The 27,963-nt window shown below is 38.6% G+C and overlaps 2 protein-coding genes and 1 pseudogene across 2 annotated transcripts; all 3 read right to left on the bottom strand.

The window, feature by feature from the left end:
* Positions 1 to 1,439: 1,439 nt before the first annotated feature.
* Positions 1,440 to 2,426, bottom strand: LOC120864122 (olfactory receptor-like protein OLF4). The gene has a single exon (XM_040240962.1). It carries the CDS (start codon positions 2,394 to 2,396, stop codon positions 1,440 to 1,442), a length of 957 nt encoding a protein of 318 aa, XP_040096896.1. The 5' UTR covers positions 2,397 to 2,426.
* Positions 2,427 to 10,111: 7,685 nt separating this feature from the next.
* LOC120864614 lies at positions 10,112 to 11,132 on the bottom strand (annotated as a pseudogene).
* Positions 11,133 to 22,158: 11,026 nt separating this feature from the next.
* Positions 22,159 to 23,124, bottom strand: LOC120864613 (olfactory receptor 7A17-like). The gene has a single exon (XM_040241650.1). The coding sequence runs from the start codon at positions 23,122 to 23,124 to the stop codon at positions 22,159 to 22,161; it is 966 nt and encodes a 321-aa protein (XP_040097584.1).
* Between the last annotated feature and the right edge of the window lie 4,839 nt (positions 23,125 to 27,963).

Raw genomic sequence — 27,963 nt, 5'->3', positions numbered from 1 at the left:
ATTTTGCATCATCCGGGGTCACCTGGTTCAAGGTCCCACCAGCACTGCCGCCTGGTTCCCTTTGGTTGTAGATAATGCTGCCTCTGGAAGGCCAGGTTCACTGTGCCGCCTCCACTGGTGCTTCCAGGGGCTGTGATTCTGCCTCAACCATTGTGCTGGGCCGCGGGCACTGCCTCTTGCTGTCTCCCCCTAGAGGCACCCCTTCTGTGTGTTCTAATCAACCATGTAAAATTGTATGAATCTCTGGACTCCTGGTTATTGGACAGATGAATATTTCCTGAGTTATGGATCTGATTAATCAGAGATAGAAGGGGAGAGACAAAGGGAGTGTCTTGTGCTACCATGATGCTGATGTCATCAAAGATAGATTTATTTTTTCATAAACTGTGAGATTGACATATACATACATATGGAATTAACTATCATATATTGGCGAAGAAAGACATCCTGTATAACAGTATACAACATCATGGTTGAGACCTTAGAATTACAACATAGAAAATGACAGGTGGGTATAGATTCATGAGGAGCCAAACAGAGATCAAGATAACCACACATTATACAAATGCATTTGTTAATAAGCATTATATTAAAGCATCTACTACAAAAATGAGTTATTACGCAGCAATAGCTAACTGATCAAAAATAAAAGTGAACAGAACTGAAGACAGTTATATTAATTGGCTTCTTCTCAACTATGCAATTATTCTGATATTTAAATGTAGCATTCATGATTACTCTGTCTTTAAATTTTATTTCGGGTAACTATATTAAAAATTGGTACATTAAGTTTCCTTTCCAGATAAGCAGGAAAAGATGAAAAGTGTTCTTGTTTGCACTAAACATGTCACCTTGAATCACATGACTGAATAAGCATTTCAGTCCTCCAGTGAGCCATCCTTTGGTCATGTATATATTTTGATATACAAAGTTCACTCTGAACAACACAGTGGTGAAGGGCACTGACCTTCTGTGCAGTAAAAAATCTAAATATAATTTTATAGTCAGCTCTCTGTATCCACAGCTCCATATCTGAATGTTCAATGTAATCTATTAAAAGTTATCTAAAATACCTTAGTTGTCAACTTTAAACAAAAATGAGTAATGAAACTAATAACTATTGTTTAGAAAAATAAGAGAAAAATTACTTGTAATGACATATGTCATTTGAGAATAAATTATTCTTAAGAAACTCAGTCCTCTCATGAAGTACATGAGTATTTCCAAATATTGCTGATCCAAATGTAGGAAAATTTTGAAGTAAAGTACAAATAAAAAGCATATATATCAGGTTGAGGAGTAAGCTTAATACATCAATACAAGGAATTATTTTAATGAAAATTCCAGGGAACAATGAAAGGAAGCAAATTTGATTCTGCAATGATCAAAGAATCACCATTTCTGATTCTGAGGCTTTAAGTCATGCCATCAAGGTCACTTCATTTCCCCCAGCAGAGTTGGCCTTTTCTGCCTAGTATTTCATAGAATCTCTTCAGAGCCCCCTTTATGTCTTTATTCCTTAGACTGTAGATAAAGGGATTCAGCATGGGTGTGACCACTGTGTACATCACTGAAGCTGCTGCACCTGATCTTGAACTGTGGGGAGCAGCAGGGTTAAGGTGCACTCCTAGGACAGAACAATAAAATAAAAAGACAACTGAGAGGTGAGATGCACAGGTGGAAAATGCTTTATACTTCCCCTCAGCTGATGAGATTCCACATATGCAAGAAACTATTTTAGAGTAAGAGTAAAGTATCCCAGCAAAAGGACCACCACCCAGCAAGGTAGCTGCAAAATACAGTACCATGTCATTAAGAAAGGTGTCAGAACAGGCAAGTTGTAAGACTTGATTGAGTTCACAGAAAAAGTGGGGTATTTTGAAGTCTGCACAGAAGGACAATCGCAACACCATTATCTTCTGTAACAAGGAGTACATGATACCCACGATCCAAGATATCAGAACCAGGAGACCGCAGAGTCGGGGGCTCATGATGACCATATAGTGCAGTGGGTGACAGATGGCCACAAACCGGTCATAGGCCATCACAGCCAGGAGAAAGTCATCTAAACTTGCAAAGAGTATGTAAAAGTACATCTGGATGATGCAGCCTTCAAAGGTGATCAATTTGTTCTGTGTCTGGATGTTCCACAGCATCTTTGGGATGGTGGTGGAGGTGAAGCAGATGTCTACAAAGGACAGGTTGGAGAGGAAGAAGTACATGGGGGTGTGGAGGTGGGAGTCTGAGATGGTGGCCAGGATGATAAGCAGGTTTCCAAACACCGTGATCAGGTACATGGACAGAAAAAGTCCAAATATGAGGGGCTGCAGCTCAGGTGCCTCTGAAAATTCCATGAGAAGAAATTCTGAAACTTCTGAAATATTTTGTGGTTCCATGCCTTGTAGGTAACTACCAAGATATAGAATAGTAACTGATTAACTTTTACACAAGCAAGCATTAGCAACCTAGCATGCATGCATGTTCAGTCATTTCCATCATGTCCAACTCTTTGCGATTCCATATGTGGCCTGCAAGGCTCGTCTGTCCATGGAATTCTCCAGGCAAGAATATTGGAGTGGATTGTCATTTCCTTCTCCAGGGGATCTTCCCGATGCAGGGATCTAACCCATGTCTTTTACATCTCCTTCATTGGCAGGCAAGTTGTTTACCATTAGCGCCAACCTAACATAAATGCTCTTACTTACATTTCACAGTCAAGACATTAACTTCAATAGGTATCAGTTGGGGGTGAGGCAAAGTCCTTCCTCATTTTTCTTATATGGCACCTTGTCTTTGTTATTCATGTTCTTTGAGCTTTGATCTCTCCTTTGTAGGTTCAGTGGGCACACTGCTTCCGGTTCTGTTCTTTTACCAGCATTCAAAACCCTCCCTAGACCATACTCTATAAATCATGTATATGCCATGATTATTCATCCTCTTGCACTGAGTAACTTTCTTCATATGATTTTCTCATTTGTCACACATATATTTATTTTACTATAAAATTTCAGTTCAGTCACTCAGTCATGAGTGACTCTTTGTGACCCCATGGACTGCAGCATGCCAGGCCTCCCTGTCCATCACCAACTCCCAGAATTTACTCAAACTCATGTCCTTTGAGTCGGTGATGCCATCCAACCATCTCATCCTCTGCTGTCCCCTTCTCCTCCTGCCTTCAATCTTTCCCAGCATCAGGATCTTTTCAAATGAGTCACTTCTTCACATCAGGTGGCCAAAGTAATGGAGTTTCAGCTTTAGCATCAGTCCTTCCAATGAATATTAAGGACTGATTTTCTTTAGGATGGACTGGTTGGATCTCCTTGCAGTCCAAGGGACTCTCAAGGGTCTTCTCCTACACACAGTTCAAAAGCATCAATTCTTTGATGCTCAGCTTTCTTTATAGTCCAACTCTCACATCCATACATGATGACTGGAAAAACCATAGCTTTGACTAGATGGACCTTTGTTGTCAAAATAATGTCCCTGCTTTTTAATATGCTGTCTAGGTTGGTCATAACTTTTCTTCCAAGGAGTGAGTGCCTTTTAATTTCATGGCAGCAGTCACCATCTGCAGTGATTTTGGAGACCAAAAAAATAAAGTCTGTCACTGTTTGCATTGTTTCCCCATCTGCTTGCCATGAAGTGATGGAACCAGATGCCATGATCTTAGTTCTCTTAGGCTGAGTTTTAAGCCAACTTTTTCACTCTCTTCTTTCAGTTTCATCAAGAGGCTCTTTAGTTCTTCACTTTCTGCCATAAATGTGCTCATCTACATACTGTACTCAGGCTTCAACAATATATACCACCATCAAATGAGCAGGGGATGTACCTGCATACCTCACTTTGTTTTTCCCAAATGTATGTGAATATTTGTGTACTTATTTACAAGCACAGGGCTTCCCCAGTGACTCAGCAGTAAAGAATCAGCCTGCAATGCAGGAGACACAGTAGATGCATGTTCAGTCCCTGGGTGGGGAAGATGGGCAATCCACTCCAGTATTCTTGTCTGGAGAATCCCATGGACAGAGGAGCCTGGTGGGCTACAGTCCGTGGGGTCACACAGAGTCATACATGACTGAAGAGACTAAGCATGCCTGGATACACATTTAAGAAAATGGAAACTCATTAAATAAAAATTAGTGGCAAAACTACAGAAATATACCACTATATATTATTTAATATGCAGTATGTCTTTAATGTAGCCAATATTTTGCGATGTAAATGGGGAGTAATCTATAAAAATATTGGATCACTATGCTGTACACCTGAAGCTAATATAATTTGCTAAATCAATTATATTCCCATTAAAAGCAATAATGACAGTTAACATAAAACCAGTTAAATAGGGAGATTTCATACAATATTGTATTAAGCAAAACTAAATGGAACATCAAAAACTGATAGAAACATGATATACAATAGCAGTAACTGAACAAGAGAAGTATGCGTGAATAATTATTTTAGCCAAGACTTTCACTAAGTGATTATAACATATAATGCATCTAGAACTTTTTGGCACATAGCAGTTGCTACATTATTTGTTGAATGATTAGGAATTAGATCATATAAGATATGAACATTTAATACATAGGAAAGTTGCATTTCAATTGAGCTGGGAAAAGCTGAATTGTTGACTAAAAGCTGGAATAACCCTGTATGCGAGACAGCAAAAGAGACACAGATGTATAGAACAGGCTTTTGGACTCTGTGGCAGAGGGAGAGGGTGGGATGATTTTGGAGAATGGCATTGAAACATGTATAATATCATATATGAAACGAATCGCCAGTCCAGGTTCGATGCATGCATTGGGAAGACCCAGAGGGATGGTATGGGGAGGGAGGAGGGAGGGGGGTTCAGGATGGGGAACACGTGTATACCTATGGCGGATTCGTGTTGTTGTATGGAAAAACCAATACAATATTGTAAAGTAATTAACCTCCAATTAAAATAAATAAATTTATATTGTAAAAAAGGCTGGAATAAATGACTTTTTCTGGAAGGAAATAAGGAGATTTTTTGTTTTTAATCTAACACAGCTTTAAAAAATCAGGGTAAAGTGTCCATTTCAGATGAACATACAACAAATTTATGTAAAATCTGCATTTAGAAAACTAAAATAATTAAAGCTATAAATTCAGGAAAAAAAAAAAGAATATAGAAGACTTTTCTGGTGGTCCAGTGGCTGAGACTCTTTGTGAACCTATGGACTATAGCCCACCAGGTTCCTCTGTGCATGGAATTTTTCAGACAGGGTTATTGGAATGGGTTGCCATTCACTTCTCCAGGGGATATTCCCAGCCCAAGGATCAAACTCAAGTCTCTTGTGGCTCCTGCATTGGCAGGTAAATAGATTCTTTACCATTGAGCCACCTGGGAAGACCCAGCTAACACCAGTGCAGCCAAATATATATATATATATTTTTTTTTTAAAGAATGATACATTAAACTCTGAAACAGAACATTTTTGGTCAAAAATACTCAGGAAAAATGAATCTAGAAAAATATACAAATGAACCTGTTTGCAAGGCAGAAACAGAGACAGACATAGAGAGAACAAAAATATAGAAACTAAGAGGGAAAGTGGGATAAGATGAATTGGGAGATTGAGACTGACATATATATATATAAACAGAAGAAGAGGAGTATTCTCTAATTTTTCTAGAAAAAATGTGAAGTGTGGTACAACCTGGGGAAACAACTTGAAAAGAACTGTAAACATTAAAAACAGATATTCTCTAATTCAGGGTTCCTCAGTCTCTGCACTACTGGATATTCTGAGCCAGGCCATTCTCTGTAGTGGTATCTTTCCTGTATATTCTAGGATATTCCTTGCCCACCACCTACCTCATCCCAGTGTGATAGTGAAAAATGTCTATGGGTGAAGTTCAATGTCCTCTGGGGGAATTAATCATCCTTGGTTGAGAAGCACAGTTTTAGATGAATAATATCAAATACTTGTAAATCTGTGCTATAATAGTAATTTGTTGCAAAATAATATGACAGACCCCCATGTATGTGAGTATCATAGCCACACCATGAAATGTTATACAGACACTAAAATAATGAAGCAGACTTATAATTGGAAGTGAGTTTAAGGTATTATTGATTTTAAAAAAGAGAGGAACAAATAGCAGAAAAAAAGACCTCACTAAAACATAAAGAACATTTATGAGGTACACAGAATCATGTTCAAACATTTGTGCAAATGTGTGTGAATATGTGTTAAGTGCATAATTTACAACATGAAGATTTAAAGGAAACTAAGAACTTATAGACAAAAATGTATATGGCAAAACCAATACAATATTGTAAAGTAAAAAATAATAATAATAAAAGAAATTATTTAAAAAAATAAAAAAAGAAAGAGAAGATATTAATAAAGGTGGTTTTGTATTGCTCAAAAAAATGTCAGTAAGAATGAAATTAGATGAAGTACATGTTTTATAAAAAAGAGTATACAACAAAATTGAATTAAAATCTATGGCTAACTTATACAAAGATTAAAAAGTATTAATTCAGAGATACCAACATTGGTCATTAATTCAACGTTAAAATTGCCAAAGACTTGAAAATGAAATAATATTATAACCAAAGTGCTTTTAAAATGTGGGAATGAAACAGTATCTAAATTATAATTTAATCTCATATAGAGACAGATGGATTCAAACATGCTTATAAACTATAATGGTGACATTTAATCCAAAGGTCAAGATAAATATTTTCCAAATTATGGTGAAAGGTGATGAACTTTTAGAAAAGGATTTAGTCACAAGGCCACATGGAGCATTAAAGAATAACAGAGATGTGAAAACTCACTGGGAATGTATATTAATATAAAAGATTATTTATTACCTCTAAGGATTTTTGGTTTTGTTTATAGCAAATAATGACAGATGGAGAATATTAAAGTGGCAGCTAAATTAATATAGTAATAACAATAAAAAAGCAATGGAAGGGATATAATGTACAGTACTGTGACTAATAGTTAATAATTTTCTATTACATATTTGAAAGTTGCTAAGGAACAGTAGATCTTAAAATCTCTCATCACAAAAAAAATTGCAATTGCACTATGCATGCTGACAAATGCTAACTAGATTTATTGTGGTGGTCATTTAGCAATATGAACAAATATTGATTCATTGTGCTGTACAACAGCAACAAATACATTTTATATGTCAACTATAACTTAGATTCTTTTTTAAAAGCAATGAAAAGAACACTATGAAAGATAGTTTTGACAAAAAAATTAATAAACTCCTATACAATCCCCACAAATATGTCACACGTATCTAAAGAACTGGGGGATTCCCAGGTGGAGCACTGGGTAAAGAATCGGCCTGCAATGCAGGAGGTAGACTCCAGAATGGGGACGATCCCCTGGAGGAGGGAATTGCAACCCACTCCAGTGTTCTTGCCTGGGAAATTTCACGAACAGAGGAGCCTGGCGGGCTACAGTGTATGGGGTCACAAAGAGTCAGATATGACTGAAATGACTGAGTATACACACATATAAAAGAACTAAAGTAAAATAAAGTAAAATTTAAAAAAAGAAAATAAATACATAAATTACACCTTAGAGATCACAAAAAAAAAAGCAATAAGAAAAAAAAAAGAACTAAATGGCAAACAGTCTGTTTTGTGTAAAGAAACAATTCTTTGTTTCAAAGAACAATAAAAAAAGAATAAGAGGACACTGGCACAACTGTATAAAACAACAGATTTCTATGGACTTTTTTTTTTTTAATAAACTCTGAATGGCTAACAAGCACACAAATGTATTCAGCCTCACAAAACAGAAAAAGACTCACAGACTTAAGAAACAAACTCACGGTTGCCAGGAAGAAGGGATAGTTAAGGACTTTGGGAAGGTCATGTACACATTGCTATATTTAAAATGGATAACCACTGAAAACCTATTGTATAGCACATGGAACTCTGCTCAATGTTATGTGCCAGCCTGGATGGGAGGCAGTTTTGAGGGGGAATGGATAAATGTATATGTATAGGTGAGTCCCTTCGCTATTTATCTGAAACTGTCACGATATTGTTAACTGGGCATACCCCAATACAAAATGCTTTTGGTGTTAAAAAAAATAAAAAATTAAATTAAAAAGCAATTGCAAAGTGAAGCTCATTAGCATACCTCTTCTCACCAATGAAATAAAGATTTTTCAATGTAAATGCCCAGAGTTGAGCAAAGACATCTGGGTATGTACATTTCATACTCTGCTATTTCAAGGAAGTATTTGCAAGCATTCATTGGTCTAGATCTACCTTCTTCACATGGAAATATAGTCTAATATATACGATCTTACAATTTAAAAAATGGCCTTACTTCTCTGTATAACCTTCCACGAGTAATACTCTATTTGTCTACTCCTGTTAATTATTGATCTCTGGGGATTTATGATCTACTTTTCATAAAAGTATTTTATGTTTCCCATTTATTCTTTTAATTGAACTCCCACTATTACCATTTAATTGTCAACATAGGCAATTGCATTTTGGAATGCAATGTTCAATTTTATTTTTGACCATTATAAATAGATACATTAAATTATTAGGAAAGCCAACAAAAGACTGTAGTGATTTCTGTTACCTGTGTATGTTAGATTGCCTCACAGGTGACCTCAGGTACATGTTCTTGGCTTCTCTCCTCACTAATCCTCTCCTGCAGTATCTGTGGAGCTCTCAGACTCACCTGCTTGGAAACTTTGAGAGAAGGCTTCTGTGTGGAAGTCCAAATTCTACCCTAAATAGTTGATGATGCAGCCCCAAGTTGTGTCTAATTACAAGACAACAAGAAGATATCAAGTATGGGTTTCTCAGTGAGATTTAGGTCTGGAAAAGCAACAACTACATCCTGTCCAACCAAAGAGGCACAGGCTGAGGGACTGCAGCAGAGGAAATATTGACAGCTTCCTATGTCAGCTCATTAGGCATGTTTATCCTTTGTTACTCCAACCTCTAAGTACGTGATTTCCCTTAAGGACACGGGGCTGGACAGAATGGACTCTTTATCCTGCTGATCCTCTGTTCCTAGGAGACTGCATTATAAGTTAGGTGAATTCAGTTTTTACCACTCCTTCTCCTTTAACTTTCCTGCTTCCAAAGCTCTAAGCCTCCCAGGACCTCATCACATCCCTGAGTTCAAATTCTCTCAAAAGAGTAATATTGAGAATTTGTCTTGACTGAGTCACATGGGTCTTCAAAGCTTTGATAGGTGGAGGTGACATAACCCTTGAAATCTCTAAGAATTGCTATTCACCTCATCAAAGACAAGGTAACTTTGTGTATTTTTTAAATATAAAAATTGGGCATTATACTATCTGGATTCATGATAGTTTTCCAAGCCAGTAAGATATTTCCCAGTTTTATCAGAAGTTATGAGCTATCATTTAGTCCCTCATTATAAAATGCTTGTAATTATAAAAGAAATATTTATATGTTGTTATGCACCATAACTGGAGAAGACAATGGCACCCCACTCCAGTACTCTTGCCTGGAAAATCCCATGGACGGAGGAGTCTGGTGGGCTGCAGTCCATGGGGTCGCTAAGAGTCGCACACGACTGAGCGACTTACGTTCACTTTTCACTTTCATGCATTGGAGAAGGAAATGGCAACCCACTCCAGTGTTCTTGCCTGGAGAATCCCAGGGACGGGGGAGCCTGGTGGGCTGCCATCTATGGGGTCGCGCATAGAGTCGGACACGACTGAAGCGACTTAGCAGCAGCAGCATGCACCGTAACAGAACATAACAGGGAAGCCTGGCATGCTGCAGACCATGGGGTTGCAAAGTGTGTGTCACAACTTAGACACTGAACAACAAGAGTGGGGCAGGGTTCACTGAGGCAGGCCATTATGTATGCTTGTAATAACAAAAACAGCAAAACAGGAGTTAAAGCCAGAGAAACAGATCCAGAGTTATCAAAATTAACACTTCCAGGTTACAGGGCTACAGAAGGAGCAAATTTTAATCCACAAGGATGAGAGAATCACAATAGCCTAATCAGAGACTTTAAGCCATGAAACAATAGCATGCCATCACGCCCCCCGCCCCCCCCACCCCTCCGCCTCCAAGAAATTTGGCCTTTTTAACATAGCCTTAAGTAGAAACTGAAGTCACAGCCCGCTTTATGTTGTTGTTCCCCAAACTATAGATGAAGGGGTTCAACATAGGTGTGACCACAGTGTACATCACGGAGGCTATTGCACTTCAATATGAGTTATGGGTAGCAGCAGAGCTAAGGTACAATCCTAGGCTCATACAATAAACAAGGAGACAACTGAGAGGTGAGATGCACAGGTGGAAAATGCTTTATACTTCCCCTGAGATGATGAGATTCTACGTATGCAAGAAACTATTGTAGAGTAAGAGTAAAGGATCCCAGCAAAAGGACCACTACCCAGTAGGAAAGTTGCAAGATAGATCATCATGTTATTAAGAAAAGTATCAGAACTAGCAAGTTGTATCACCTGATAGAGTTTGCAGAAAAAGTGGGGAATTTCCAAATCTGGACAGAAGGACAATCGCAACACCATTAAATTGTGTAACAAGAAATACATGGCATTCACTACCAGGGTACCAGATACAGCAGTCCACAGAGCCGAGGGCTCATGATGACCACGTAGTGCAGGGTGTGGCAGATGGCTGCAAACCGGTCATAGGCCATCACAGTCAGCAGGAAGTCATCTAATGTTGCAAAAAGTATATTGTAAAGTAATTAACCTCCAATTAGAATAAATAAATTTATGTTAAAAATAAAGTAAAATAAAATAAAGGCAAAAAATAAATAAATAATAAATAAATTTATATTAAAAAAATACATCTGGGCAATGCAGCCTTCATAGGTTATGGCTTTGCTCTCAGTCTGAATATTCATCAGCATTTTTGGGATCGTGTTGGGGGTGAGACAGATGCCTACAAAAGACAGGTTGGAGACCAACAAGTACATGGGGGTGTGGAACTGAGGGTCTGAGCACATGGCCAGGATGACGACCAGGTTTCCAAACACAGTTATCAGGTACATGGAGAGGAAAATCCCAAATATGAGGGGCTGCAGTTCTGGTGCCTCTGAGAATGTGAGAAGAAATTTAAAATCTTGTGTGTTGTTCCTTGGTTCCATGTTCTGGAGTTGACTACCAAGAGAAAGGAAAATAACATAATTACTTTTCACACATATGGGCATAAGTCACATATCTGAACTACCACAATATCTATTGTGCCATCAAGAAACTGATTTTACTATTTTGTGTATAGATAAGTTATCTTTGGGAGTATGTGTACTTAACCACTTCAGTTGTGTTTGACTTTGTGTGAAGACCCTGTGGAATGCAGCCTATGAGGCTCCTCTGTCCATGGTATTCTCCAGGCAAAGATACTGGAGTGGGTTGCCATGCCCTCCTCCAGGGGATCTTCCCGACCCAGGGATCTTTATTTTATTTTTTAATATAAATTTATTTATTTTAATTGGAGGTTAATTACTTTACAATATTGTATTGGTTTTGCCAGACATCAAAATGAATCCACCACAGGTATACACGTGTTCCCCATCCTGAACCCCCTCCCTCCTGCCTCCCCGTACCATCCCTCTGGGTCATCCCAGTGCACCAGCCCCAACCAGCCAGTATCATGTATCGAACCTGGACTGGCGATTTGTTTCATATATGATATTATACATGCTTCAATGCCATTCTCCCAAATCATCCCACCCTCTCCCTCTCCCTCTCCCACAGAGTCCAAAAGCCTGTTCTATACATCTGTGTCTCTTTTGCTGTCTCACATTCAGGGCTATCGTTACCATCTTTCTCAATTCCACATATATGCATTAGTATACTGTATTGGTGTCTTTCTTTCTGGCTTACTTCACTCTGTATAATCGGCTCCAGTTTCACCCATCTCATCAGAACTGATTCAAATGTATTCTTTTTAATGGCTGAGTAATACTCCATTGTGTATATGTACCACAGCTTTCCTATCCATTCATCTGATGATGGACATCTAGGTTGTTTCCATGTCCTGGTTATTAAAAACAGTGCTGCAATGAACATTGGGGTACACATGTCTCTTCCAATTCTGGTTTCCTCAGTGTGTATGCCCAGCAGTGGGATTGCTGGGTCATAAGGCAGCTCTATTTCCAGTTTTCTTAAGGAATCTCCACACTGTTCTCATTCCCACCAACAGTGTAAGAGGGTTCCCTCACACCCTCTCCAGCATTTACTGCTTGTAGACTTTTGGATCGCTGCCATTCTGACTGGCGTGAAATGATATCTCATTGTGGTTTTGATTTGCATTTCTCTGACAATGAGTGAAGTTGAGCATCTTTTCATGTGTTTGTTAGCCATCTGTATGTCTTCTTTGGAGAAATATCTATTTAGTTCTTCGGCCCATTTTGTGATTGCCAACCCAGGGATCTTTAAACCCCAGTCTCTTAAGTCTCCTGCAGGTTCCTTACCACCAGCACCACCTGCTATACCCCCAATTTATCTGTGACTAGGGATTTTTGTCCCATTCTCAGCATATTTACAAAAAGGTCATATATTCTACACAGCTTTAATGCAAAATTCTTTCATGCACTTGAGAAATACATATTGAGTGCCAACATGTTCCAAGCAATAAGTAGAGATGATAAAAACAAATCTCCCACATTTCAAGGATGTTGAGAGATAATGAGCAAATAAAGTATTATATAATATGTTAGGTGAAGACAGATGCTATGAAAAAAAGAAAACCAGCTATGAAGGAGAGAGTTATAAGAGGTGTTATTTTGTACTGAGTGTTCAGGTAAGGTAGCAAGCAAGAAGATATTTGAACATTAGACTTCAAGAAAGAGAGGGAAGAATCTAGTACTATATCAGGAGAAGGGTGTGCCTGCAGAGGGAATGGCCACTGCAAAGGATCAGAGGAAGATGTGGGTTCCACATGTTCAAATCCACAAAGGAAGCCAGTGGGTCAGAGAATAAGAAAGAGGGGGAGTGATTAGAGATGGTCTCAGGCATGCTGAGGAGCAAGCTGGCCTCCCTGCTACAGTTGAACCTTCAGTCCACAGAGAATCCCTCCTTACATATTCTTTATTTTCTTGCAAAAATTTCATGTGAATTAATTATGGCAAAACCAATACAATATTGTAAAGTAATTAGCCTCCAATTAAAATAAATAAATTTAAATTAAGAAAAAAACATAATTTGAAAATTCCTTTACATGATGCAAAGTACCAAAAAGCCACTTTTAACTATTTCTATAATAATAAAATGCTTTAAATGTTAAAAAAATAAAATTAAGTAGATGACATCCTTAGTATTATCCCATCTTTGACTGAATTCTGGCCTCTGTATTATAAGTCCCCTTAACATATAAGCTCAAGTACCTCTGCTTGAAGAATTGTTCTCAATCCACAAGGTGTGAATTAACAAGAACTAACAGGAACTCCTACTTTTGCATTCCTGCTGTTACTGCTAAGTCGCTTCAGTCGTGTCCGACTCTGTGCCACCCCATAGATGGCAGCCCACCAGGCTCCACTGTCCCTGGGATTCTCCAGACAAGAACACTGGAGTGGGTTGCCATTTCCTTCTCCAATGCATGAAAGTGAAAAGTGAAAGTGAAGTTGCTCAGTCGTGCCCGACTCTTAGCGAACCCATGGACTGCAGCCTACCAGGCTCCTTCGTCTATGGTAATTTCCAGGCAAGAGTACTGGAGTGGGTTGCCACTGCCTTCTGCACTTTTGCATTCCAGTCCCCTATAATGAAAAAGACATCTTTTTTGGGTGTTAGTTCTAAAAGGTCTTGTAGGTCTTCATAAAACTGTTCAACTTCAGCTTCTCCAGCGTTACTGGTTGGGGCATAGACTTGGATTACCGTGATATTGAATGGTTTGCCTTGGAGACAAACAGAGATCATTCTGTCATTTTTGAGATTGCATCCAAGTATTGCATTTTGGACTCTTTTGTTGACCATGATGGCTACTCCATTTCTTCTGAGGGATTTCTGCCCGCAGTAGTAGATATAATGGTCATGTGAGTTAAATTCACCCATTCCAGTCCATTTTAGTTCACTGATTCCTAGAATGTCGACATTCACTCTTGCCATCTCTTGTTTGACCACTTCCAATTTGCCTTGATTCATGGACCTGACGATGGTGATTGCAGCCATGAAATTAAAAGACGCTTACTCCTTGGAAGAAAAGTTATGACCAACCGAGATAGCATATTCAAAAGCAGAGACATTACTTTGCCGACTGAGGTCCGTCTAGTCAAGGCTATGGTTTTTCCTGTGGTCATGTATGGATGTGAGAGTTGGACTGTGAAGAAGGCAGAGCGCCGAAGAATTGATGCTTTTGAACTGTGATGTTGGAGAAGACTCTTGAGAGTCCCTTGGACTGCAAGGAGATCCACCCAGTCCACTCTGAAGGAGATCAGCCCTGGGATTTCTTTGGAAGGAATGATGCTAAAGCTGAAATTCCAGTACTTTGGCCACCTCATGCAAAGAGTTGACTCATTGGAAAAGCCTCTGATGCTGGGAGGGATTGTGGGCAGGAGGAGAAGGGGACAACATAGGATGAGATGGCTGGATCACTGACTCGATAGACGTGAGTCTGAGTGAACTCTGGGAGTTGGTGATGGACAGGGAGGCCTGGCGTGCTGCAATTCATGGGGTCTCAGAGAGTCGGACACGACTGAGCAACTGAACTGAACTGAACTGAACAAGAACTCCTGGGCTGTGTAACTCCATGCATTTCTCACCTATAATCAGCATCCTTAGGCCATGAGTTCTGACATCTCAAGCTAGTCAAATCAGATTATCTTTCCTGTATAGAATGTATAAATGTTACCTAGAAATTCCAGTTCATGAACTTCTAATGGACCAATCAATTTGGGGTTCTTTTTCCACATGTCTACTTTCTTCTCTATATTTAAAAAATATTAAGAGTATGAGAAAGAGAGAAGAGAAAAAAATAGGAAAGTTAAATGGACATATGAATATTAGGGGAGAAAATATCCAATAGCCCAAACGTACCTTGAGACAATACAATGAAGAAAAGCTTCCTTGGTTTGGCAACATTCCAGATCCAGTGACATCTCCTTGATGCCCAGGAAAAATAATAAAGCAAAATTTTTCTTTTCCAAGGGCAGAAATAGTGATATCTTTATGATGTGAAAGAACTTGCAGATTGGATATCCTACAAGAAAAATAAGAAAAAGGAATAAAGTAACAATTCAAAGCAGGAAACACAAAACACAACAAAAATTGGAAATGTTTTATATGAAGCAGCAGCAGATTTCTTTTTTCCTTGAGGCTTATCCTTATTTGTCTACTCCTGCTGGTAAATATGGGCTTCCCTAATGGCTCAGCAGGTACAGAACCTGCCTGCAGTGTAGGAGACACAGGAGATGCAGATTCAATCTCTCAGTCAGGAACATCCCCTGGAGGAGGAAATGGAAACCCACTCCAATATTCTTGGCTGAAAAGTCACTTGGACAGAGGAGCCTGGTGGACTGTAGTCCAAAGGGTTGCAAAGAACTTCACATGACTGAACGACTAAGCATACACATGCACGTTAATAAATACAATTCATAGACTTACTGTCTAATTTTACTGAAAACATTTTATGTCTATCATTTCTTTTTTCTAATTGAACTTCCATTAATACCATTTAATTGTCAGCATCAACACTTGCATTTCCAATTTTTTTTCCATCTGAGCCACCAGTAAAGCCCTTGCATATTATAAAGATTGTCAAATTTAATTTTAAAACCAGTGTATTCTATGAAATAGTGCTTTTATGAGCATCATTTTTCATTGTCAAAATAGAACTCAGTAGGATTTAATGTTTTACTCCAAAGTATAAACCAAGTAAGGGATGGAGTCTGATTGGAATCCCTCAGTTCTGGAACTCTGGGACAGTGATTCAATCTGAGAATAGTTCTTGGAATTATTTTACAGTATCTGAAAGGATGCTGCTAATGTTCTATAAACCACGGAACATTAGCAGCATTAGTTGGAGAAGACTCTTGAGAGTCCCCTGGACTCCAAGAAGGTCCAACCAGTCCATCCTAAAGGAAGTCAGTCCTGAATATTCATTGGGAGGACTGATGCTGAAGCTGAAACTCCAATACTTTGGCCACTTTATGCTGATGATGAGAAAGATTGAAGGCAGGAGGAGAAGGGAACAACAGAGGATGAGATGGTTGGATGGCATCACTGACTAGATGGACATGAGTTTGAGCAAGCTCCAGGATATGGTGAGGGGCAGGGAAGCCTGGTGTGCTGCAGTCCATGGGTCACAGAGAGTCGGACACGACTGAGCAACAGAACTGAACTGAACAGCACCCAATATAAACAATTATCCTGTTCCAAATCAATAGTAAGATGGTGAGAATCCCTATTCTAGATCAAAATATTTCTAAATCCACTGTACATACAAATCACCAAGGTTTCTAGTTCAATGCAAACTCTGATTCACCAGGTCTCTTGTCGACCCAGGGACCCTGTATCTGACAAGCTCCCAGGTGTTGTTGATGCTGCAGGTCTGGGTCTGTGAGTCATGCTTTGGTAGCAAGAAAGTGGTTCTGTGTTGGAGTCAGGTACACACAGTTTTGGGCTTCCCTGGTGGCTCAGATAGTAAAGAATCTGCCTCCAATGCTGGAGACTTGGGTTTGATCCCTGGGTCAGGAAAAGCCCCTGCAGGAGGACATGGCAACCCACTCCAGTATTCTTGCCTGGAGAATTTCAAGGAGACTGGTGGGCTACAGTTCATGGGGTCACAAAGAATCAGACATGACTGAGTCACTGACACTGTCACTTTCACTATTCAGTTTAATCTTCTTCACCAAAAATCTTTTATATATATAATTTTGAAAAAGTTTTTCACATGCTTTATAGGTGATTACACAAAATGTATCATTTTAAACACAGCAACCAATCCTTTACCCTAATGAGAATAGGATGTTTTTCCCAGAACACAAAAATCCACACTTTAGTGAATAGATACAGGGCATGAAAGGGAAATATTTTGCTTAGTAATACAAAGTGTAGTTTAAATTTTCTACCTATTGACTTTTCCCCCAACTCAAAGGTCATATTAGGTGAATGTATTCAGATGTGTTCTTCTGTGTAAACTCCATTTGGCAATCTGTATTTGGCTAACACTTGCCAGTAACTAGGGTAGGTACTGCGGACACTGCTAAATAAGAGAACAGGATCCTAAAGAGAAGAATAAATCTGAATAACCACCACTAAAGCAAACTATAAGTTAAAGTCCCCATTATCAAGAAGAGCAATTAAGGAAATAATTTACATAAGCAAATAAGGCAATAATTAAGGAAAGGTATATGCAAAATGAAAACTATAGTCAGTTTTCCTCTGATATAAAATTACATAAAATACCTTGGCTAGTAAGTTTAGCTTTTTTCCCCACTGTGGTACTATTACTTATAACAATTCTTTCAATAATGCAAGAGAAAAAATATTTGGGATGATATGTATCATTGGAGAAGAAATAATTCTTAAGAAATCCATGTTATCCCATTAAAAATGGGAATTGTAAATATTGTGAATCAAGTTTGGGAAAATTTTTGAGAAGGCAAAACCAATACAATATTGTAAAGTAATTAACCTCCAATTAAAATAAATAAATTTATATTTTAAAAAATGGACAAAGGGGAAAATTGTTTATAAATCAGACAGAGCAAGAACTTATAAACATGATTTACATAACTGCTATGAAGAATTTGAATAATCAAAGAAATGAAAAATTCAGGGAATAGAAGGAGTGAGCAATTTCTACTTCTACACTCTGATCACAAAGTATCAAATTCTGGCTCAAATGCTTTGCATCCTGCAAAAGTGGGAACTTCTTTAATTCTATGACTGTTGGTCCTTTTATACCTGCATTCCAAAGAATATTTTCAGAGCCTTCTTTATGTCTTTGTACCTTAGACTGCAGATCTGAAGGGGTTTGACATGGGTGTGGACACAGTGAACATCATTGAGGCAAATGCACTCGACTCTGAGCAGAAGGGTTTGTGGAGGCAGCAAGGTTGAGGTACAAGCAAAGCTCATACAATAAAGCAAGTATTCAACTGAGAGGTAAGAGGCACAGGTAAAAAGCACCTCATACTTCTCCCAAGTTGATGGCATCACACGTATAGAGGAAACTTTCTTAGAATATGGATAAAGGATCCCAGGCAAAAGATCACCACTCAGGAATATTACAGTTTCAAAATATATCACCATGTCACTAAGAAAGGTATCACAATTGGCAAGTTGGACATCCTGTTTGATTTCACAGGAAAAGTGGAGGATTTTCAAAGTTGTACAGAAGGACAGTTGTGACCCTATTCATCTTTGTAGCCAGAAATACAGGACATTCATGAATAAAAAACCAGAACCAGCAGTCCACAGAGCAGAAGGCTCAGGGTTATATAATAGTGCAGGGGTTGACAGATGGCCATGAAGTGGTCATAGGCCTTTGTGATCAGGAAAATATTGTCCAAATCTACAAAGAGTGGGTGAATGTATAGTTATAGTTTATGACTTTGCCTTCTTTGGGATGGTGGTTAAGGTGAAACATATCTAAAAGAACAAACTGGAGAAGAATAATTACATGGATGTGTGGCAGTAGGAGTCAGAGACGGTGGCCAGGATATTAGCAGTTTTTGTCTTTTAATTTATTTGGCTGCACAGGGTCATAGCTGTGGTGTATGAGATCTTCACTGCAACATGTGAGATTTTTAGTTGTGACCTGTGGGATCTAGTTTCCCAATCAGGAATCGAACCTTGAGCCCCTGCATTGGGAGTGTGGAGTCTTAGCCACTGGGCCATCAGGGAAGTCTCAAGATAAGCAGGTTTTAAAATGCAGTGATCAGGTACATGGACAGGAAACTCTAAAACATCAGGGACTGCAGTTTTGATTCCTCTGATATTCGAGAGGAAGAAATTGTGAATTTGAGTATCATTTCCTGGTCCCATGTGGTCCTTACCAGTGTTTGTTGATTTTTGTCTCTTTAACAATAGCCATTCTGACCAATGGGAAATGTATCTCACAGTGGTTTTGATTTCCAGTTCTCTGAAGATGTCAAACCTCTTTTCACGAGGCTGTTGACCATCTGTATGTATTCCTTGGGGGAAAAAAGTCTATTGAATGTCCTTTACCTGTCTTTAATTTGGTTGTTTATGTTTTTAATTAAATTAGCTGAATTCTTTTTTTGAATAACAGTCCCTTATTGGATGTATAATGTGCAAATACATTTTCCCATGAGTAGGTTTCCTTTTAGTTTTGTTGCTGGTTTCCTTCACAGCAGAGCTTTTTTTGTTTGACATAGTTCTGTTTATTTTTACTTTTATTTTTCTTGCCTGGGGAAATATACTCCCCCCCTAATATTTCTAAAACTGAAGTTAAGGTGTTACTGCCTATGTTTTATTCTATGATTTTTAATGTTTCAGACCTCACATTTAAGTCTTTAACGTAGGTCGAGTTTATCTTTGTATGTAATGTGATAGAGTCATTCAGTGGCATTCTTTTCCCTGAAGTTGTCCAGTTCAAAAAATATTCTTCTTCATTTTGTGATTGTTACCAATAGTAGCTACAGTGATTTTAATGCTTTTTCCTTTAAGCATTGTACTGTAATTGTTAACAACCTTGTCTGTATATAGTTTCAATTTTTCGATTCTATCTATCACCTTATTCAGTCTTCTGGTACTTTTGTTTTTCATTTTATATAGAAGAGAGCATTTCAATACTGCTTATAACATAGTTCTGGGTGTTGAACTCCTACAGTTTTTCTTTAACTGTGAGATAATCTTTCTTTCTTTCATATCTGAAGGATAACTTTTCTGGATAGAGTATTTTGGTTGACAGTTTTTGTATAACAATATTATAAGTATATTTCATTGACCTGATGAGAAATTTGCTCATAGCCTAATGATGATACCTTTTCAGATTACTTATTTTCTGGCTGCCTATAACATTCTTTCTTTGCCATAAACTTTGCTGGGGGAATCCTGAAAATGGTGGGCTCCTTACCCCATCCAGGGTGACCAAGGTTCAGGGCTACACCATCTGTACTACCTGGCTCTCTGTGGCTCTTGACGCTGCTGCATCCAGGAGGCCAGGGTCATGGGCACCACCTCCACTGATGCTACCAGTTCCCTCTGGGGCAATGGGCTCAGCTGCCTCAGCTGTGCGGCTGAGACCAGCATCACTGCCTCTGTTCTTCCAGTTCCCTCTCCTCTAGGTGAAAAATCCATTCACCTTCAGATGGTACAACAGTGTGTATCTCTGGTGCCCTGACATGTTGGGTAGAAAACCTTTGTTTAGTTATGGATGTTTTACTAGTTGTAGATTGAAGAGGTGAGACACAGGGGGCGTCTTCTGCCACCATGATCCTCACATCACCAATGATAAACTATTTTTCCCACAAGTTGCAAGGTTAAAATACATACATAAGTGGAGTAGACTATCATATATTAGTGAAGAAAGAATTGCCACATGGCTGCATACAACCTCCTGGATGAGCTTTTGTAGAGCTGTAACATATAAAATTGCAAGTGCATGTAGACTTATGAGGAGCCCAGAAGAGATCAGAACAATTCAATATGAAATCTCACTTGATAATAAAGGCATTACGTTCAAACTTTTACTATTAGGGTGAGTGGTTATTCAGCAATAACTGAGTAAAATATAAAATTGTACAGAATTGAGGGAGATTATAATAATTTTCTCATTCTATGCATTCATTCTGGTATTTAAAGATAGCATTCAACATTCCTGCCTTAGAATTTTATTACAGAAAATGGTGTTAAATAGTACTCCATTGCAGTTTCCTCTCTGTTAAGCAGTAGATTGGTAGATGTGTTTGGTTGCATAAATTGTGACCTGAATCAGACGACTGGATAGGCTTCAGTTCTCTAGTGAGTCACCTTTGATCATGAGATACACATACATATACATATATAAAGAGTTGACTTGAGTAATGCAGGGGTTGGGGCAATGACACCCTATGCAGTTAAAATCTGCCTATAACATTGCAATCAATGCTGCTTATCCACAGTTCCATACTCTATGATTCAATCAACCCTCTTATAAAATTATATAAATTGAATTAGATTTCACTTGTACTTTTTTTATATGAGTAATTCATCTCATGACTATTCTTTCAGGAAAATAAGGCAAAAATTACTTGGGATGATATATGTCATTTAAGAAGAAATTCTTCCTCATGTTACTCCATTACAAAGAAAATGAGCATGTCCAAATATTTCATATACAAAATTTGGAGAATTTTGAAATAGAAAAAAACAAAACTTTTGACTGAAGAGAAAGCTTAATAATGTGAGTCGCTGGATTTGTATAGAGAGCTTGAATTAAAATAAGATGGAAATTCCAAGAAACAAAGAGGAGTGAATTTTATTACACAATGGACAAAGAATCACAACTTCTGGTTGCAGGACTATTTTCTGTGAAATCAAGGGCAGTTCATCACCCCCAGGGCAATTGACTGCTTTGTGACTGCCATCCCATTGAATCTCTTCAGAGTTCTCTTTATGTCTTTCTTGCTCAGAAAGCAGATAAAGGGGTTCAGCATGGGTGTGGTTGTGATGAACAACTAAATGATGAAGAAAAAAAGTAATAAACTTTTGTTTCATATTTGACTGTCTAAAGAAATTGTGGAAATGGCTTCGGTTGCCAAGTTGGTATTTTTTCCCAGAGAAATAGTACAACTCATGATTTTTCTTTTAGTAAACTGAAAAATAAATTGTTCAATGTATAAATCATGTCAATGTATGGCAAAACCAATACAGTATTGGAAAGTAAAATAAAGTAAAAATTAAAAAAAAAATTTAATAAATAAATAAAACATTTCACTTCAGAAGAAATTATTCCCAAGGAATGCATGAAGAGTCATGAGGTAAATGGGAATTTCCATATATTCCACTTAAGTTTGCAAATCAATTCATGGAAGTAGAAAAATAACAAAGGAAAAAAAGATAGCAAATAGCATAACGGTTAGTCAAGAGAGCTAGTTAACTTGTATAAAGAAGTTGAAATGAAATAAATGGACATATCAGGCAGTAAATTGAAGGAGCAAGTGCTCTTCTCACAATCTGATCAGAAAATCACAATTTTCGCCTCTAAGATATTGCATCTTGCAAAAATCAACACTTCTTCTGCCTCAAGACAATTGGTTCTAATATAGTTGCCATCCTAAAGAATTTTCTCAGAGCCCTCTTTATGTCTTTATTCCTCAGACTATAGATGAAGGGGTTCAGCATGGGTGTGACCACGGTGTACATCACCGAGGCTGTTACACTTGAGTGTGAATTCTGGGTAACAGCAGGGGTAAAGTACACTCCTAAGACTGTACAATAAAATAAAGAGACAACTGAGAGGTGAGATGCACAGGTGGAAAATGCTTTATACTTCCCCTGAGCTGATGAGATTCTATGTATGGAGGAAACTATCCTAGAGTATGAGTAACATATCCCAGCAAATGGACCACCACCCAACAGCCCAACTGCAAAGTACATCATGGTTTTATTTAGAAAGGTGTCAGAACAGGCAAGTTGGATCACCTCTTTGAATTCACAGAAGAAGTGGGGGATTTCCAAGACTGTACAAAAAGACAGGCGCAGGGCCAGCAAAGTTTGTAACAAGGAATTCAGGGAACCTATCATCCAGGACACCAGAATCAGCAGTGCACACAGCCGGGCATTCATGACGACTGTGTAGTACAGGGGGTGACAGATAGCAACATACCGATCATAGGACATGACGGTCAGGAGAAAGTCATCCAACTGTACAAACAGTAGGAAAAAATATATCTGAGTGAAGCAGTCTTCATAGGAAATGACTTTGTTTTGTGTTTGTATGTTCACCAGCATTTTTGGGATGGTGGTAGAGATGAAACAGATGTCTACAAAGGACAGGTTGGAGAGGAAGAAGTACATGGGGGTGTGGAGGTGGGGATTTGAGTTGACAGCCTGGATGATGAGCAGGTTTCCAAACACAGTGATCAGATACATGGAGAGGAAAAACCCAAATATGACGGACTGCAGTGCGGATTCCTCTGAAAATCCCAGAAGAATAAATTCTGAAATTTGTGTTTTGTTGCCTGGTACCATATTTTGGTGATCACTATTAGGAAACAAAGAACATGACTAATTTTCGCACATGTGGGCATTAACATAGTGAAAACCTGAAAATTACACATTTCTGTAGTATTCAAGGTATCTTCTGCAACATCTGTGATTAGAAATTCCTGTCTCACACTCAGGCTTTTGACCAACAGCTCATATATTACCCAGTTTAAATGCAAACTTCTTCCACACATTTGAGGAATTTGTGTTGAATACTTACTATCTTCTGGGGTGAATGTGTAGGATGCTAAGAACAAAACTCCCTACAGTCCAATAGTGAATAAAAATATAAATTAACAAATACAAAAACACATTGCATGTCTTATAGTGAAAGATGCTGTGGAAAATATTCACTCTATAAAATAGAGTAAATGGAAAAACAAAGCAGGTATGAGACAGGGGCTTCCCTCGTAGCTCAATTGGTAAAGATTCGGCCTGCAATGCAGGAGACATGGGTTTGATCCTTGGGTCAGGAAGATCCCCTGGAGAAGGAAATGGCAACCCACTCCAGTATTCTTGCCTGGAGAATCCCATGGACAGAGGAGCCTGGAGGGTCCTCTGGGGTCGCAAGACCATGGGGTCACAAGAGTCAGCCACTACTTAGCTACTTTGACTTATAAGATAGAGTGGAGGTGTTATGATTTACTGGGAGCTCAGGGAGACCTCAAACAAGGAGAAATGTGAACAGAGACCTGATGGAAGACAAAGCAAGATATTATGTTATCTGGGAGAGGAGAGTGCCCTGTTGGGGAAAGAGTCAGTGCGAAGTCACTGAGGGTGGGACTTGTTTCAAATAGTCAAGGCTCAAAGGAAGCCAAAGTGTTCAGGGGAATGAGCAAGGGGAGTAAGGGAAATGACGTCAAATGATGCTGATGACCTCCCTGCTGCTGCCAAAACTGAAAGGCACAAAGAGTCCCTCATGAACATGTTCTTCCTTTCACACTTTTACTTTGTTTTAAAATTTAAAATGATTCCTTTGGATAGAAACAGATCGTTATTTTCATCTTCTGTGTAACACTGTTGTGTCTGTCTTTTACAGGTCACATTTTGGAGTAGGTAAACTTAAGTACCACTGTCCAGAGAACTGTTCATTCCCCACAACACACTCTCACACAAATAGAGCACTTGATTATTTACTGGGCTTATTACTCCCTGTGTGTCCATGCTAAGTTGCTTCAGTCCTGTCTGACTCTTTGTGACTCTATGGACTGTAGCCCAAGGCTCCTCTGTCAGTGGGATTTCCCAGGCAAGAATACTGGAGTGGGTTGCCATTTCCTTCTCCAAGGGCTCCTCCTAATTCAGAGACTGAACCTGAGGCTCCTGCATTGCAAGCAGATTCTTTACCATTGAGCCACCAGGGAAGCCCCATCACTCCCTAGTTCTCAACTCCAGCCACAATGATTAGGAAAGGAATAATACAAAGCAAGTTGTCAACATCAAAACATCTTTACCCTAGAGAATGTAGAAACAGTACCTAAGTTGTAGTTGGTGAGCCTCCTGTGGGGCTTCATTTTAATGTGACCATTTTGGGCTCTGTATTAAAAGATAAATTTAAAAAGCAGTTCAAAATATGACAAAGAAGAAAAGGATGTGGAGAGGAAAACAAGGATCACCTATGGGTCATATCTCTTCCTGGTTGCCTTATTTTAGGGCACACGTCTTGGATTATGTATACCTCACTTTTGCAGGCATGTCATCTTCTAGGACAAGTCTAATGATCTCAGTGATATATACTATGGTCACCCCCATGCTGAACCCCTTCATCTACAAATCAAGATCTAATCATCTCAGTTGGTCCCTGAGAGACTGTGATGACAAAGGCTTCCTTAGCAGCAGCAGCATTCCAACCCCAGTTTTATCCCCTTGATGCCCAGAATACCTAATGAAGCAGCCTACAGCAATTTATCAAAAGAAAAATGAGTCGTTATCTTTATGCTGTCAAAACATGTTTTATAGTGCTTTATAATGTAAAAGCTTTTATTCTTTTTCTGTTAAAATGGCAGTCAAAGGAGGAAAAAGAAACATCCTACTGGTTGAACATTACACTAGAAAACTAACAACAATTGATTATTGTTTGAAAATGATTAAAAATTATTAGAAACCATTGTTATGTTAGAAATATTAGCAACAGAAAATATACGAAGTTCAACAATAAATTAAGTTTGAAAACATAATTGGTAAAAGGACTGTAGCCCACACAGCTCCTCTGCCCATGGAATTCTCCAGACAAGAATACTGGAGAAGGTTGCCATTCCCTTCTCCAGGAAAGACTTTTCTACATGATTTCAATACAAAAAAACAGAACCAGAAAACCAGCATCTGAACCGTAGATCTAACACATGTTAGCTGTATGAACTTAAGAAAGACTATAGATCCATTCTACACATTAATATCCTTACTCAGTGGGAATAGTGGTGTCCATCCTTCTACATCGGTAGGCAAATGTATGTAAAAAGCTTAGCATAATTCTTCCATGTTATTAAGTGAATGATTATCATTGGTGATGAGATTTAACTGATTTTTTTTCTTCTGTCTCACAAATTTCTCCATTGCTTTCCCACTTATTCCTAAAGAAGTCTTACAAATTAAAGCTCAGTAGCATACCTGTTTTCATATTTAATCCATATTTTTTCATGTGAATATCCAACATGAGAGAATGTGCTGTGAAATGTATGTCTCTGTTGCAAGATAGTATCTACCTCCATGGAAATATATCTTTCTAACTAATGCAGAACGGGCTTTAAATGCATCACATCTTTAAAAAATGTCTTTAGTTCACTGCACATGCCTCTAAATCTACTTTTCTTACTCCCATTATCTAGGAAACTCCTTTAATATCCTCTAATTTTACTGGAATCACTTTATGCTCCCACTTCCTTCCTCACTCTCATCCAACTGGACTTCCATTTCCATCACTTAATCATCAACAGGGATGCATGTTTCTGAGTCCATCAGACATTTCTCTTTTTAAAATATTTAAAAATGAACTATAAATTAATTAGCCAACCTACCAAACAACACGGCAAATATCTCGAGTCTGTACTAGATTTAGGCTCTCAAGTGATTTCAAATATCATATAAGAAATGAATTGCCAGTCCAGGTTTGATGCAGGATACAGGATGCTTGGGGCTGGTGCACTGGGATGACCCAGAGGGATGATACGGGGAGGGAGGTGGGAGGGGGGTTCAGGATGGGGAACATGTGTATACCAGTGGCGGACTCATGTTGATATATGGCAAAACCAATACAATATTGTAAAGTAATTAGCCTCCAATTAAAATAAATAAATTTAAAGTTAAAAAATTAAAAAATAAAATAAAGTTGTCCACCTCCATTCTCTCTGAATCTTTCCTGAACTACCTATTAAACTATAGACTCACCTAGATGGGGTCTATGAGAGGAAAATCTGTGGGGATATACAAATTTCTCCCTGGATGGTTGATAGTGAAAACTGAAGCTCTGTGGCCAGGAAGGTACCTCAGCCAGAATTTTTACTCCAAAAGCATCAACCATGTCCTGTGCAGCTCAAGGTTCTACATCTACAGGGACTGTAACAAAGGAGATATTTACAGCTCCTTATGTCTGCTCATTAGGCACTGTTTCCTTTGTTACTCTGATCTCAGAACACATCACTTCCCTGTGGGACATTAGAAACAGAATAAATTTTTCCTGCTGAAACTCTGTTCCCAGGAGACAAGGTTGGATATCAGTTGAATCTAGTTTGTATTCAGTTCAGTCTCTCAGTCGTGTCCGAATCTGCGACCCCATGAATCGCAGCACGCCAGGCCTCCCTGTCCATCACCAACTCCTGGAGTTCACTCAGACTCATGTCCATCGAGTCAGTGATGCCATCCAGCCATCTCATCCTCTGTCTAGTTTGTATTACTTCTTATGAATTCTCCAGCCTCCCAGGGGTCTAACTTCCTTGCACTTTATCCTAACCTTCAGTTAGCATTTTCTAATCTGAAAAGGAGGAACCTATTTTGACTAGTTTCCATGGACTTCTAAATTATTGTCTTGCTCTAAGTATCAGGCTCCTCAGTTCTGTCTTGTCACTACAAAGATTTGGAGTGACGGACATTAAAGCCCTTGGCGTGTCACAGCTCTCAGGTCTTGGACACACCATGTTATAGCTCTCAGGTTTCAAACAGACCATGTTATAGCTCTTAGACAAATCAGTGTTACAGCTCCATGTTACAGCTCTATTTAGTTTAGAAAATAGCAGGAAAATCCATCCTCAAGGCATGAGGGCATGTCGACCCAAAGACACAAAGAGAAGAGTTCCCCAGCGTGTGGGAGAGAGACCCCCGGCCCTTTGGCTCCTCTTTTTATATGTCTTTTTTCTCCACCTGGGCCTGTGCTATGTAAATTGGGCTAGCCAAGAGCACTATTTGTTTTACCTGAGGTCCTCACTCCAGTCCTCGGACCTTCCTTTGTTCTATTTTCGCAGGCTTTTCCCTTCCTTGTCTTTTAGCCACCAACATTCTGGACTCCTGTTTCCTATTCTAACTACCTAGCACAAGGATCAATAACTCCTGATATATCCAAAATATTGGTAATCCCTCTTCAATAAAAGAGTTGTATTGTTTGCTACAAAACCATATGTAATCTTTGGCTTCATGTGATGTTTGACAAATCAGGAGATTTAACTATAATTTAGAGCAGTTATTTACTCCTCTTTAAAAAGATTTGTTACATGACATATTTAGATATATATTTAAATCACCCACAGAATTGTTGTTGTTCAGCCACTAAATTGTGTCCAAATCTTTGTGATCCCATGGACTGCAGCCCGCCAAGATCCTCTGCCCTTCATTACCACT

The sequence above is a fragment of the Oryx dammah genome, unplaced genomic scaffold, assembly GCF_014754425.2.
Source record: "Oryx dammah isolate SB20612 unplaced genomic scaffold, SCBI_Odam_1.1 HiC_scaffold_5, whole genome shotgun sequence".
Taxonomy (NCBI): Eukaryota; Metazoa; Chordata; class Mammalia; order Artiodactyla; family Bovidae; genus Oryx; species Oryx dammah.
Note: the sequence above shows the minus strand (reverse complement) of the source record. Positions and strands in the feature narration are given on the sequence as shown.

What these genes read in the sequence shown, in the direction of transcription:
- LOC120864613 (XM_040241650.1), bottom strand. Translation starts at nt 23,124, where the DNA reads ATGGTACCAGGCAACAAAACACAAATTTCAGAATTTATTCTTCTGGGA.
- LOC120864122 (XM_040240962.1), bottom strand. Translation starts at nt 2,396, where the DNA reads ATGGAACCACAAAATATTTCAGAAGTTTCAGAATTTCTTCTCATGGAA.